This window comes from Rana temporaria, chromosome 3 (assembly GCF_905171775.1).
Source record: "Rana temporaria chromosome 3, aRanTem1.1, whole genome shotgun sequence".
Lineage (NCBI taxonomy): Eukaryota > Metazoa > Chordata > Amphibia > Anura > Ranidae > Rana > Rana temporaria.
In genome coordinates this window covers 334,936,775-334,950,342 of record NC_053491.1, presented here as the reverse complement: position 1 = coordinate 334,950,342, position 13,568 = coordinate 334,936,775, and the positions used below count along the sequence as shown (strand labels likewise).

At 42.3% G+C, this 13,568-nt stretch overlaps 1 protein-coding gene across 2 annotated transcripts in view; it reads left to right on the top strand.

Annotated features, from left to right (window-relative positions):
• Positions 1-4,568, top strand: part of LOC120932565 (protein NDNF-like) — a 74,702-nt gene extending 70,134 nt beyond the window's left edge. For both annotated transcript variants that reach the window (XM_040345045.1, XM_040345046.1), the window contains one exon: positions 2,835-4,568. In XM_040345045.1, coding sequence (XP_040200979.1) covers positions 2,835-4,207 — 1,373 coding nt within the window. In that variant the 3' untranslated portion in view covers positions 4,208-4,568. The remainder of the gene's footprint in view (positions 1-2,834) is intronic.
• The last annotated feature ends 9,000 nt before the right edge of the window (positions 4,569-13,568 follow it).

Genomic DNA, 13,568 nt, shown 5'->3' with positions numbered 1-13,568 from the left:
CGCTGATTCACGAACGTCTGCTTTGCCCGTCGATCTAAATTTACGCTGTTTCCGTAGAGATGCGTCGCGTAAAACTAAGGCTGCCCTCTAGGTGGTGTAACCAATGTTAAGTATGGCCGTCGTTCCCGCGTCGAAATTTTAAATTTCACGTCGTTTGCGTAAGTCTTCCGTGAATGGCGCTGGAAGCCATTTACGTTAACGTCGAAACCAATGACTTCCTTGCGACGTCATTTAGCGCAATGCACGTCAGGTAATTTTACGGACGGCGCATGCGCAGTACGCTCGGCGCGGGAACGCGCCTAATTTAAATGGTGACCGCCCCATTTGAATTAGGCGGGCTTGCGCCGAACGGATTTACGATACGCCGACGCAAGTTTACAGGTAAGTGCTTTGTGAATCAGGCACTTACGCTGTAAACCTGCGGCGGTGTAACGTAAATGGGATACGTTAAACTACTGTCTTGTAGGGCTGGACTGGGTATAAAAACCAGCCCTGGAAAATGATTCATACCAGCCCCATAGCATTATTATACCAGCCCAACAGAATAACTTTCTTGTTCATAAAATGGGAAATGTATTGTAAAGCACATTTGAAGAGTGTATTATATATAGATAAGACAGATATGAAATTACATAGGGCTTTGTATATATAAAAGAAAATTCCAGTTAAAACTAGTCAATCATCAAGGGGGACACCAGGAACTCGAAACATGGGGGGGGGGACACTGTTGACCAGAGACCACCTTCTGCAGAAAGAATACACTAAGGTAAGGGGGTGGGTTACTGATATAAGGGAGAAACCTTTATATCAGTGCCCCCTTACATTATCGTATTTACTCCCCCCTTACATCAGTGACCCCCCTCAGACTGGACTGGCGACGCTGTCACTGACCTTCTCTCAGGTGCACCGTGCAGGGGTCAGTCAGATGGCTCCACCTCTGTGGCTCTGGTTTTATTCTATAGTCTTCCCTCCACAGTCCACACAAGCCTGACTTCTCCCATGACCCCCATCCCGGCAGTACTTCCACACTTGACTCCTCTCCAGACTCCCTCAGAGACTGCAGACATGATACAGGAGATGGTCAGAGGTTGCGAACATGATACAGGAGATGGTTAGAGACTGAGAACATCATACCAAAGATGGTCAGAGACTGCAGACATGATACAGGAGATCAATGCAGCCTCACCAGTGCCCATCAAATGCTGTGCCCACCATTGCAGCCTGTGCCCATTGCAGCTTCACTGTGCCTGTGAATGCAGACTCACTGTGCCCACCATTGCAGCATATGCCCATAAATGCAGCCTCACTGTGCCCACCATTGAAGTCTTACTGTGCCCGTGAATGCAGCCTCACTGTGCCTACCATTGCAGCCTTGGCCCATGAATGCAGCCTCACTGTGCCTACCATTGTGCCTACCATTGCAGCCTCACTGTGCCCACCATTGCAGATTCACTGTGCCTGTGAATGCAGACACGCTGTGTCCACCATTGCAGCCTGTGCCCATGAATGCAGCCTCCCTGTGCCCACCATTGCAGCCTCACTGTGCCCTTGAATGCAGCCCCACTGTGCCCACCATTGCAGCCTGTGCCCATGAATACAGCCTCACTGTGCCTATAATTTCAGCCTCACTGTGCCCACCATTGCAGCCTGTGCCCATGATTGCAGCCTTACTGTGCCCACTATTACAGCCTGTGCCCATGATTGCAGGCTCACTGTGCTCACCATTGCTGCCTCACTGTGCCAATCCATACATGATTCAGACATCATTGCCTGGTACACACACAGAGCGACATCCCCCACACAGTTTTTTAACGACAAGCAGACTAAGAACATGGATTACTGGAACCATGTCCTGTTGTCTGATGAGACCAAGATAAACTTATTTTGTTCAGATGGTTTTAAGCCTGATTGGTGGAAACCAGGTGAGGACTACAAAGACAAGTGTGCCTTGCCTACAGTCAAGCATGGTGGTGGGAGTGAGAAAGAAAAAAAAAGGTTGCACAACAACAGAAACGATCCAACGTGATTTATTCCCAAAAACTGGTGGTGGAGTGTCATGGTCTGGGGCTGCATGAGTGCTGACGGCACTGGGGAGCTACAGTTCACTGGGGGAACCATGAATACCAAAATGTACTGTGACATTCTGAAGCAGAGCATGTTGCCCTCCCTTTGGAGACTGGGCCACAGGGCAATATTCCAACATGATAACAACCCCAAACACACCTCCAAGGCGACCACTGCCTTGCTAAAGAAACTGAGGGTAAAGGTAATGGACTGGCCAAACATGTCTCCAGACCTAAACTCTATGGAGCATATGTGGGGCATCCTTAAACAGAAGGTGGAGGAGCGCAAGGTCTCCAACATCCACCAGCTCCGTGATGTCATCATGAACGAGGACTCCAATGGCAACCTGTGAAGCTCAGGTGAACTCCATGCCAAAGAGGGTTAAGGCAGTGATGGAAAATAATGGTGGCCACACAAAATATTGACACTTTGGGCCCAATTTGGACATTTTCATTTGGGGTGTACTCACTTTTGTTGCCAGCGGTTATTAATAGCTGTGTGTTGAGTTATTTTGAGGGGACAGCAAATTTAGACTGTTATACAAGCTGTACATTCACTGCTTTACATTATAGAAAAGTGTAATTTCTTCAGTGTTGTCACAAGAAAAGATATAATAAAATATTTACAAAAATTTGAGGGGTGAACTCACTTTTATGAGATACTGTATAAACTTAAATTTCAATTAACATATTTATAAACTAATATAGGAGCACTAAATATTTATACATCAATTTTTACAATTCCTTGTGTTGTTTTTTTTTCTTCTTTAGATTCTCCTGAGCAATGGGGATCCCGGCAGAAGCATCGGCACAGAGCTCCGAAGGCATTATTTGCCTTTGAAGGAAATGGAGAGGAGACATTCTCTTCAGTGATTACTTCAGATGGTTTTTTCTTACTCGATATTATTTCACTTGAGTCCGACACCAGCTTCCAAGTCTTTGTCTGGAACAGTCAAGATGACATTCCACCATGGCCTCAGCTTCCCTCTGATCCACGTGTAGATGTTGTGTCTGTACACGATGATAGGGTCAAGCTGTCATGGAAGCCCAGTATAGGACCTGCTGAAATTGACCTTGAGTATTGTGTGTTCATAAATAAAAAACATAACTTCAAGACATTTTGTGCTACCCAGTTAAACGCAAAGGAAGTTCTTGAAGGTCACCAAGACGCTGAAGATGACATGAACCTAAATGTAATTACAGAGCAGTTACAAAATACAGCTAAGGCATACCCCAAACGCTCTATGAGTTTGAAGACTCCAGAGTTGGTTAAACATGATACTAAAGGATTTGTTTCTTCTCAAAGCTTATCAGGAAGTCAAAGAGTATGTGTTGGGCCATGGACCAATGCCACAATTCATGGCTTAAAACCTAAGAGTCTTTACTACCTTGATGTGTTTGCAGTAAGCCAAAAACATGGTACTAGTGTGGCTTACACGGGAACCTTTGCAGAAACTAAACCAAAACACAAATCCCAAGTGTCCAAGCTCTCCAATGATGAAATGGTGAGCATATTTCTGAAAAACAAAGGTGTAAAAGTAATTTCTGTTGACCCACCTTCCTATGGATTCAAATGGCTTTTTGTCCATTCCTGTCTTCATAAAGTCCATATTCAAATCATGATAAATGGACAAGTCCAGCTGTCTCAAAGTCTTCATGGAGCTCAGAATTTTAAACTAGGTGGACATTCAAAGGGTAACTTTATTATTAGTTTAAAATCAAGTAAAGGAAGTCTAGGTTTGGTAAAGCTGTTTACTACCAACACGCACAACAACCTACCATTTCCCAGCCTACCCTCTGCTATTAATTTGTCGGTTTCAAAAAGATCATGTTCCTCTGCAACTTTGACATGGACAACCAGTGGATATGGAATCAAATATTGTATTTATGCCAGACACATAGAGCAGAATTTAGATCTGAGGCTCATTCAGAAACACCAGAACAGCTGCTTAAGCACCAGCTACCGATCTCCAGCTGAGAAAGTACTTTGCCGAAAAGGAGGAAGCAAGACTCTCATAGAAGAACATATCACAGATCTAAAACCTGGAAAAGCCTATCTTTTCGATTTGTACTTCATTGGTCAAGACAACACCACAATAAAATTTCCAAGTCGAGCTTCAAAGACTCATGAATGGTGTATCTGAACATAAGTATGTCCTCAGCCTAAGGACATCTGGACTCTTGGCAGCTTTTAGGCTTGCCATTAGGATGTTGCAGGCAAAATGCCAACTTCCTGGCATTAGGTAAGAAACTGGTGGCTTATAGCAGACCCTTTCTACATTAGGGTGTTTTAAAAGAAAGCAGTTATTTCTAAAATGTTCATGATATAAATATACTTACTATAATAAAAAAGGCTGTGTGGTGGGTCCTGCTAATATAAATCAACAAAAATTATTTCAGTTCTTTACACTCTATATAGTCAGTCTTGATGGCACATTAACAAGGGGGCCTTAAAGGTCCAAAAATTCTGTTTTTTTTAACCTGTTTCCTTAAAGGAGTTGTAAATAAAAAAAAATGTTTTGCTGAAATGACTGTTTACAGGGTATAGAGACATAATAGTTAACTGATTCCTTTTAGAAACAATTACAAATAGATATCAATCATATAATGTACCTGTAGTTTCTAGTTTCGTTTTTGCATGTTGTTTCCTGCCTCTGCTGTACAGAGCCACAGAGCCAATACAGGGCAGTGATGGTTTGGAAAACGAAACTGATTGGTGCTGAGGGGTTTTAGACACACAGTAATCACACCTCCTTGATTAGTGACCACAGAGAGAAAGCTCCCAGTACTGTGGTTATCAGGAAACAGACAACCAGGAAGTGTGGAGATCAGAGAAGAATTACAGCAACTTGAGAGCAAAAACGAACAATGAGGACATGAAAACAGCACTGCATTAAGGTAAAAGAAGCTATTAAGATAAAAAAAAATCCTTTACAAACCCTTTAACCACTTCATTACTGGGCACTTAAACCCCCTTCGTGCCCAGACCAATTTTCAGCTTTCAGTGCTGATGCATTTTAAATGACAATTGCGCGGTCATACAACACGGTACCCAAATTATATTTTTATCATTTTTTCCCCACAAATAGAGCTTTCTTTTCGTGGTATTTGATCATCTCTGCGATTTTAATTTTTTGCGCTATAAACATAAAAAGACAGAACATTTTGAAAAAAAACACAATATTTTTTACTTTTTGTTATAATACTATCCCAATTTATTTTTAAAAAAATCAAAATTTCCCTCGGTTTAGGCTGATACGTATTCTTCTACATATTTTTGTTAAAAAAAATCGGAATAAGCGTTTATCGATTGGTTTGCGCAAAAGTTATAGCGCCTACAAAATAGGGGATAGATTTATGATTTTTTTTTTTTTTTTTTACTAGTAATGACGGCGATCTGCGATTTTTTTGTGAGACCTGCGATATTGCGGCGGACGTATCGGACACTTTTGACACAATTTTGGGACCATTCACATTTATACAGCGTGCTATAAAAATGCACTAATTACTGTATAAATGTGACTGGCAGTGAAGGGGTTAACACTAGGGGGTGAGGAAGGGGTTAAATGTGAAGCCTGGGTGTGTTCTAACTGTGTGGGGGGAGGGGGGTGACTGGGGGAGGTGACCGATGCTGTGTCTCCCTGACAGCACGTGGAGCTCTGTGTTTACACACAGAGCTCCACGTCCCTGCTGTAACCGACGATCGCGTGTACCCGGCGGACATCGCTACCGCCAGGCACATGCATCGGCTCCCGAGCGATGCGCCGGGCACGTTGTTTCCCCAGGGGCGCGCACGGGGAAAGACAACTACAGGACGTCTAAAGACGTCCACTCGGCACTTGAGAGCCGCGCTGTGGACGTCTTTTGTCCATAGCGCGGATCCCAAGTGGTTAATAGCTTTTGTACCTTTGCGTGTGACCCTTGGTGTATAAGCAATTTTTACTATTTACAGATGTTTATGGCACCTTCTGTTGACTTGCAAATGAGGTGAAAAAAATGTCAATGTAAAAAAGAGAGAGAGACAATAAATTTCACAGTAGCGCACTAAATTAATCTACAAAGCTCCTAAATATTAACATTGTGAAATGATCAACATAAAACACCCATACATAATTAAAGGGGCTATATGGCATATCCCCCAAAAAAATTGATGCGAAAAAAGATATATGTTCCAACATATGCAAATCAATATGGTAATACAGTCCAACATAAAGTGATGAAAAAATTGTGAAACAAAATCTTGTTCATCCACCTGTGATGTCATGTGACAAAGTCTGACGTGACAAAACGCGTTGGCTATACAGCAATGCTGAGATGGTGACTCATGTGTACGAAGGAAGCTTTAAGGAGATCGCAACACTGAGTCACCTGGCATTTTTTGAATTTTAACAAGGCGATTTTGAATCTTTTATGATTTTATGATGTAAGTACATTACTTTCAATAAACCGATTACCCGAAAGTGGATGTAAACCCACATTTTTTTTTTTTTTTTTTTTTGATGTCACAATGTACAGTATAAGATTTCCTATCATCTGTGCCCAGTCTTGCCACACAGAGTTAATCCAGCTCTGAGCAATCCTCGTTTATTGTTCAGTGAAATAAAATGGACTTACAGAGAAATACCTTAGTCTGTTACGCCCCCTTGCTGTGAGTGACAGGTTATTTACATATTTCATGCACTAGCCTGGAGACACTTTTCTGGATTTTGACTGGGTGTTAGTGATCATAGCAGAATTTAGTGTAAGGAATACATAGGAAAAAATGCATATTGACAAGGGGAGTGTAGAGGAGGGCGGGGAGTCTACTGACATCACGACTCCACCCACCGAGCTCCAGACAACAGATCCACCCACAGAATCTGCAGTTTTCAGGGGGGAGGGGGTGCAGATATCTGTATAAAACAGGAATTTGCACCACTTCCAGGTTCTGACACCCACGGTAGTCCAGCCCCTTCACGTCACCCCCCCCCCCTTTCCACTGTCTTCTGGGAAACACTGTTCCCAGGAGAGACCAGTGATCGCGCATGCGCAGTAGGGAATCGGGCAGTGAAGCTGCAAGGCTTCACTTCCTGATTCCCTCACGAGGATGGCGGCGAAAGCAATTGCTCAGCCTCGTCTGCTGACATCGCAGGTAAGTGTCCATTTTTTTAAAGTCAGCAGCTGCAGTATTTGTAGCTGCTGGCTTTTAAAAAAATAATCGGGTGGACCTCGGCTTTAAAGTTGAACCTTACCCATAACAACGTGATAAAAATAATGTTCTTTAGCAAGGAACATACGTTCCACATGTATTATAATAATTATGCTACCAAAATTAGTGTGTGCTGTAAATTGCCTCCAGTTACTATTTCTTCTTGTTGGAGGCGGCCATTTTGCTGAAGCCCAGAGCCCCTGAACAGCGGTAAATCTTTAGGCTGTCAACAGTTTGACCTCTACAAATTTGGCACAGTGCTTAAAAATTAAGAGCAACTGAGCATGTGTAGAGCAGGGTGGCACAGTGTATTACTGAATTCTAAACAGTATAGGCCATTATTTTTAATGGTTTACATAGCTATACCTGCATAAGAGGCCAGCTTGAAGTGATCCAGCAGGACTTAATTTCCTTTAATTAACATCCAATTATATGCAGCAGACAGCAGTTGCTATTAATGTGTGCAAAGACAATCTCAATTTTTTAATGATTCTTGGGAGTGTATATTTAGCTATTGTACCTACAGCAATAAACCAGTGCATTGCTTTGCTCCTTGCTCTGTACTTCTTCCCTTTCCATAATTGGACACTGCTATGTTGGCAATTTTCAACTTGTTTTAGTGTATATCTAGAACATGGGTGCTCAACCTGCGGCCCTCCAGCTGTTTTGAAACTACAAATCCCATCATGCTTCCGCCTGTTGGAGTCATGCTTGTAACTGTCAGCCTTGCAATGCATCATGGGACTTGTAGTTCCGCAACAGCTGGAGGGCCACAGGTTGAGCACCCATGATCTAGAAGGAGGGATGGGAGTAGATATACAACCTTTTAAATCAATGACAAGCTTTACTGGTAATTACCTCAATTTTTGCTGCTTTTACAGGGGCAGAAAACAGCTCCAAGTGTAACAACCTCACCTTTCCTCATTCAGGCCACAAGGAAGCCATATGACTAACAATGGAAATCCCCTTTAAAAGCCCCCTTCCACCCCAAAATTCAAAGATAACTTGCATTTTAGGCTAACAGTCCCTTCAGAATAGAAAAACCCCATTATATAAAAGTACTGCAGACATTAAAAATTCATATACAGCTGCCATAACACTTGGCTTAAAATGGTAATATCTAAAAACATTATATGTGCAATTAATTTCTTCATAGCGTGCTGACTTGCTAAGTATTTATATAGAACACACCCAGAATTATTTTAGAATAAGCAGCTGAAGCCAAGTGTCTGGCTTTCCAAAGTACAAGCTCTACCTATTAATTAAAATCTACATTATCAGTGTGGGAAATAGATGAAAGAGTTGGGAAGCTAATAAATACAGTTGCCTTTGTCTTCATGTACTGTGGTCTCCCTCTAGTGGTCACACTAAAAAATTACAAGCTGCAGTATAAAATGGCTGTATATATTACTGTATCTGTATACTGTATGTATTTACCTGTCTCTTGTGTTTGTTTGTTTGTTAAGTATGAAATAAAAATGTATATAATAAAACAAATTGTAATTGTTATCCATTGTTACCATTACCAAATATTGGCCAGGGCAATTTTCACATTTTCTTGGGTTGAAATAAAGTAGAACTGAAGGCAAAACTTTTTTTTTTAATTATTTTGAATAAAGCAAGGGAGGGTTATAACCCATGTCAAATACATTTTTGACATGTGTGAGTCACTGTAGAGATATCCCTTCACTTCCTGTCTCATAGCCAAACAGGAAGTGAGAGGAAATCCCTGCAAATTAAGGGAATTCCTTGGGGACACCCAGGTCACCAGAACTTGTGTCCCTATTGGAATATTTCCCCTCTATTACTTTTCTGGGGACAACCCCAAATTTTGGATTTTCTTTTACTTTCACTTTCAATGATATTAAATGGGACAAATAGAGAGGGTGAATTTCCCTAACAGGAGCACAGACAGCAATAAAAACGTAAAGGAGGGAAGAGAAGAAAAAGGTGCACCAGCCTAAAATATGAAGGAGGCAGGGGGGTACCAAAAGGACCCTGGGGCTATTTTAGTGGTGCAGATAGAGATTAACAAAATCAAAGGAATTATTTTATGTAAAAATAGAAAAAACATTTTATTAAGACAATTATATGACATAAATATATGATAAATAAATTCAATCTTGATTAGATACATTATAGAGAATCAAGATAAAGCATTGATTGGTTGATTCGCTCTACATGTTTCACTCTTTTTGAGCTTCCTCAGGAGCGTTTATAGACAATGCTAAGTATCAAAAAGAAAAAAAGAAAAACATATAATTAATTGACTGTAAAATAAATTACATAACAATGTCTGGATAGAGGTAAGTAAATACATTTTTGAAAATATAAAGGGAAAAAGTTAATAGGTTACATCAATTGGGGCAGAAAGTGCATATTCAGTAATTATAACCATGGACAACAAAGGCGCTCAAAAGAAAAAAGACTTACCCTAAGGTAATAAAATAGTTTATCAAAAAACCAGCATGTGCAGACAGCAACTCGCCCAGGGAGAACTATAGCTTCAACACGGACCATAGAGACAACAGCAGAACCATAGCCACCTAGTGGAGATATGTGTGAAAGACAAAGGATATATATACAAATATGTACCCATATTATCTCTCTCATTGATATTTAAAGAAAATAAATTCATAGTATTGGTAAGAGTAAATAAGTAAATAAATACCTGTCTGTTTTGGCAAAAGAGCCCTTTATATAGAACCAATCAGGATTTACCCACACATAGGGATCAATGAAGAGAAAGGCAATCCAATTGCCTGATGTTAGGGGTTGACAACAAGGTTGCTAACTGTATGAAGAAATAAAATATATATGTATATATAGAAAGGGTTTATTGGTATCTATTTCAATATAGTCTGCAATAAAGGTTCAGTTCAATAAAGCCAAAAAAGGCTGGTGAGCAAGGTTACCTGAATGGGGAGTTGGGAAACAAAGTTTCAGTCTGGGCAGGAGGACGGAGACGCTGTCCCTGGCAGCGATGTGTCTGGTCTGACAGCTGGGCAGCTCGAAGCGCCGTGCTTTATATCAGCCATCGCGGCGGCGTCTGACGAATCCGTCCGCCGCGATGCGGACACGTGACCATCACGTCAATGCGCCCCCTCAGCTGTAAACTCAGCTGACCAGATGCGGCAAATCATCAGCGCCCTCTGAACGGCCAATGGGAGAGGCCTGAAAAGGCGGCGCTGAGAGGACCCGCACCATCTTGGAAGCTGGAAAACTTCCAATACTGTTTGACAAAGGAAACCAGGTGTGATGAAAGGCGCGTATAGAGGGAAATGACGCGCAATAAATAAAAAAGCCCAAAAGAGGGAGAGCTGACACAATAAGGTCAAAAAGAACGGACCTTAGGGAGAAAAATGAAAGAGGGATTGGTTAAACCAATTAACCCCATAGGTCCCTACATGTCCGTACAGTTCCACTGAAAAAGATCCAGGTCTGGATAAAAAAGCACAGCACCCCAGGAGGCAAGTGTCATCAACGCAAAAAAATGCAATACATGCTGGTGAATATATATATATATATATATATATATATATATATATATATATATATAAACAAATTCATATATATACTGTAAGAAATACAGCATATTTGAAATTTAATTATTTGAAAAATAAATATTACGATAGAATCTAATAATGCGCCCAGTTTCATAGCGATTCCTGAAAAAACAGATTCTGTTACATAATTGTGATATTAGAGGACATCCATACATATTGCACACGAAAATGCCAAATTGGATATGATATAGTAAATTATACATCAGAAAAATAGTTTCAATGTGAGTAGAAGACCTTTGAAGAAAAGAAAAGTGTGATAGTGTGATACCGTTGACAATTTAATGAATTGAAAATAAAAACGTACATGTGTGCTAATCTGCTGCAAAATATCCAAAATAAATCTGCTGCAAATATCCAAAATAAAAATAAAAAAGTTTTGCTTTTAGGCCCAGTTCACACTAGAGCGATGCGAGAACCCTGCGAATCTAGTGTGGGTTCCCACATCGCACAGTGGTTCACACTGAGATCTGCGAACCGCTGTGGGTGTCAATGTAAAGTTAATGACACCCCCATATCGATTCGTAGATTGCAGTGCGAACTGGGAAATGGTGCAGGAATCGGATCCCAGTTTAAATTCCCTTGTCCCTTGAAGTTTTATGCCCTGTACACACAACCGTTTTTTCCGTCGGAATAAACTCGGATGGTTTTCCCAGCGGAATTCCGACTGAATTCCGCTCAAGCTGTCTTGCATACACACGGTCAAACCAAATTCTGACCGTCAAGAACGTGGTGACGTACAACACTACGATGAGCCGAGAAAAATTAAGTTCAATGCTTCCGAGCATGCGTCGCATGGGAATTTGGTGTGACCGTGTGTATGCAAGACGGGAAAACCATCCGAGTTTATTCTGACGGAAAAAACGGTCGTGTGTACAGGGCATAAAACTTCAAGGGACAAGGGAATTTAAACTGGAAAAGTTGGCAAGTATGAAGCAGCTGCAACAGGGAGGCATCGTACACACCACCGGACATGTCCGATGAAAACGGTCATGTGACAGTGGCCGTTTTTTTTTTTTTTTTACAATTTTTTTTTTTTTTTTACATTTTTTTTTTACAGTGCTTTCTTTTTCTTTTTTAATGGGGGGGGGGGGTGGATGTCAGTGTGTTGTTTTTTTATTTACATTTTTATTCTTTTTTTTTATTCTTTTTTTTATTTATTGCAATTTTTTTTTCTTTTTTATCAGCCCTGTTGGGGGGTCTTTGGTGAGATATCAGGGGTCTTAACAGACCTCTGACATCTCCCCTTTAAGACAGAGAAATGGACCAAGGACACATATTCCCAGGAGCAGCGGTGGTGCGTCCATAAAGGGCGTAGGAGCGCCCCCCCCTCTCCTGTCACCGCTGTAATCCCCATAGATAGATTCATGCATTGCATGAATCTATCTATGGTCGCTGCTGACACCCCCTATTCAGCTGTCTGGCCCCTTTTCGGGTGCCTGAATTACAGCAGTAGGAGTGTTTTTTGGAAGCACATGATTAGCGCTATCAGCTCTAATGGGCGTTCAACAATGTGAGAAGCGGGCGAAACGCTGTGCGTTCGCTTCTCGCTCAGCTCAATTGAACCCCCTTTCAGCCAATCAGGTGCGCTGGGTCTGTGTTACCTGTCACCTGATTGGCTGAAATGCCAGGCGCTGTGATTGGGTGTCCAATCATAGCAGCGGAGGAGCGGGCGGGAGAAGACATTGGGTCGGGGAAGAAATGGAGGACACTGGACACCGCTCGCCGCCATCCCGAGACAAGGTAAGTGCCAGGCAGACTGGGGGGCACAGTGGCAGCATTTCTGGCACAGTGGCCATGTTTAATGGGCACAGTGGCCATTTTTAATGGGCACAGTGGCAGCGTTTGGGCACAGCGGCAGCATTTGGGGCACAGTAGCAATGTTTGATGGGCAAAGTGCGCAGCATTTGGGGCACAGTGGCAGCATTTGGGGCATAGTTGCAACGTTTGATGGTAAAAGTGACTGCATTTGATGGCACAGTGACTGCGTTTGATGGGCACAGTGGCTACGTTTGATGGCACAGTAGCGGCGTTTGATGGCACAGTAGCAGCGTTTGATGGGCAAAGTGGCTGCATTAGATGGCGCAGTGACTGTGTTTGATGGGCACAGTGGCTACGTTTGATGGCACAGTAGCAGCGTTTGATGCCACAGTAGCAGCGTTTGATGGGAAAAGTGGCTGCATTTGATGGCACAGTTGCTGCGTTTGATGGGCACAATGGCTACGTTTGATGGCACAGTAGCGGCATTTGATGGGCACAGTGACAATGTTTGACGGGCAAAGTGGCTGCGTTTAATGGGCAAAGTGGCTGCGTTTGGTACAGTGGCTGCGTTTGATGGGCACAGTGGCTGTGTTTGATGGGTACAGTGAGGCTGCAATTGATGGGTGTTTTTTTTTCAGAATTTGCGTCCCCCAAAAATTTTTGAGCACCAGCTGCCATTTCATACCAAAATGATCATTTTGGACCTTGCAATTGTTCCTGGCCCTGGGGAAGGTCAAATGCTCTCCTATACCAAAAGCCCCACTTTGTTGGAGTGACAGGGGAAAGTGAGTAGCATGGGAGCCTGGATCCGGGTATACCTTGCTGAGACAGTGGTCTATGGGCAAGGTGACTCTCCTGTAACTTTTTTTTTTTTAGCTAGGAGATTTAGTGCAGAGAATCTCGCTCACCTCTTGCACAATACTGTGCCTCAGATCCCTTCTTCTCCTCTTCTTCCTTCTGTGATTGCCATCTCCATTCTGAAGCTCTTCTGGA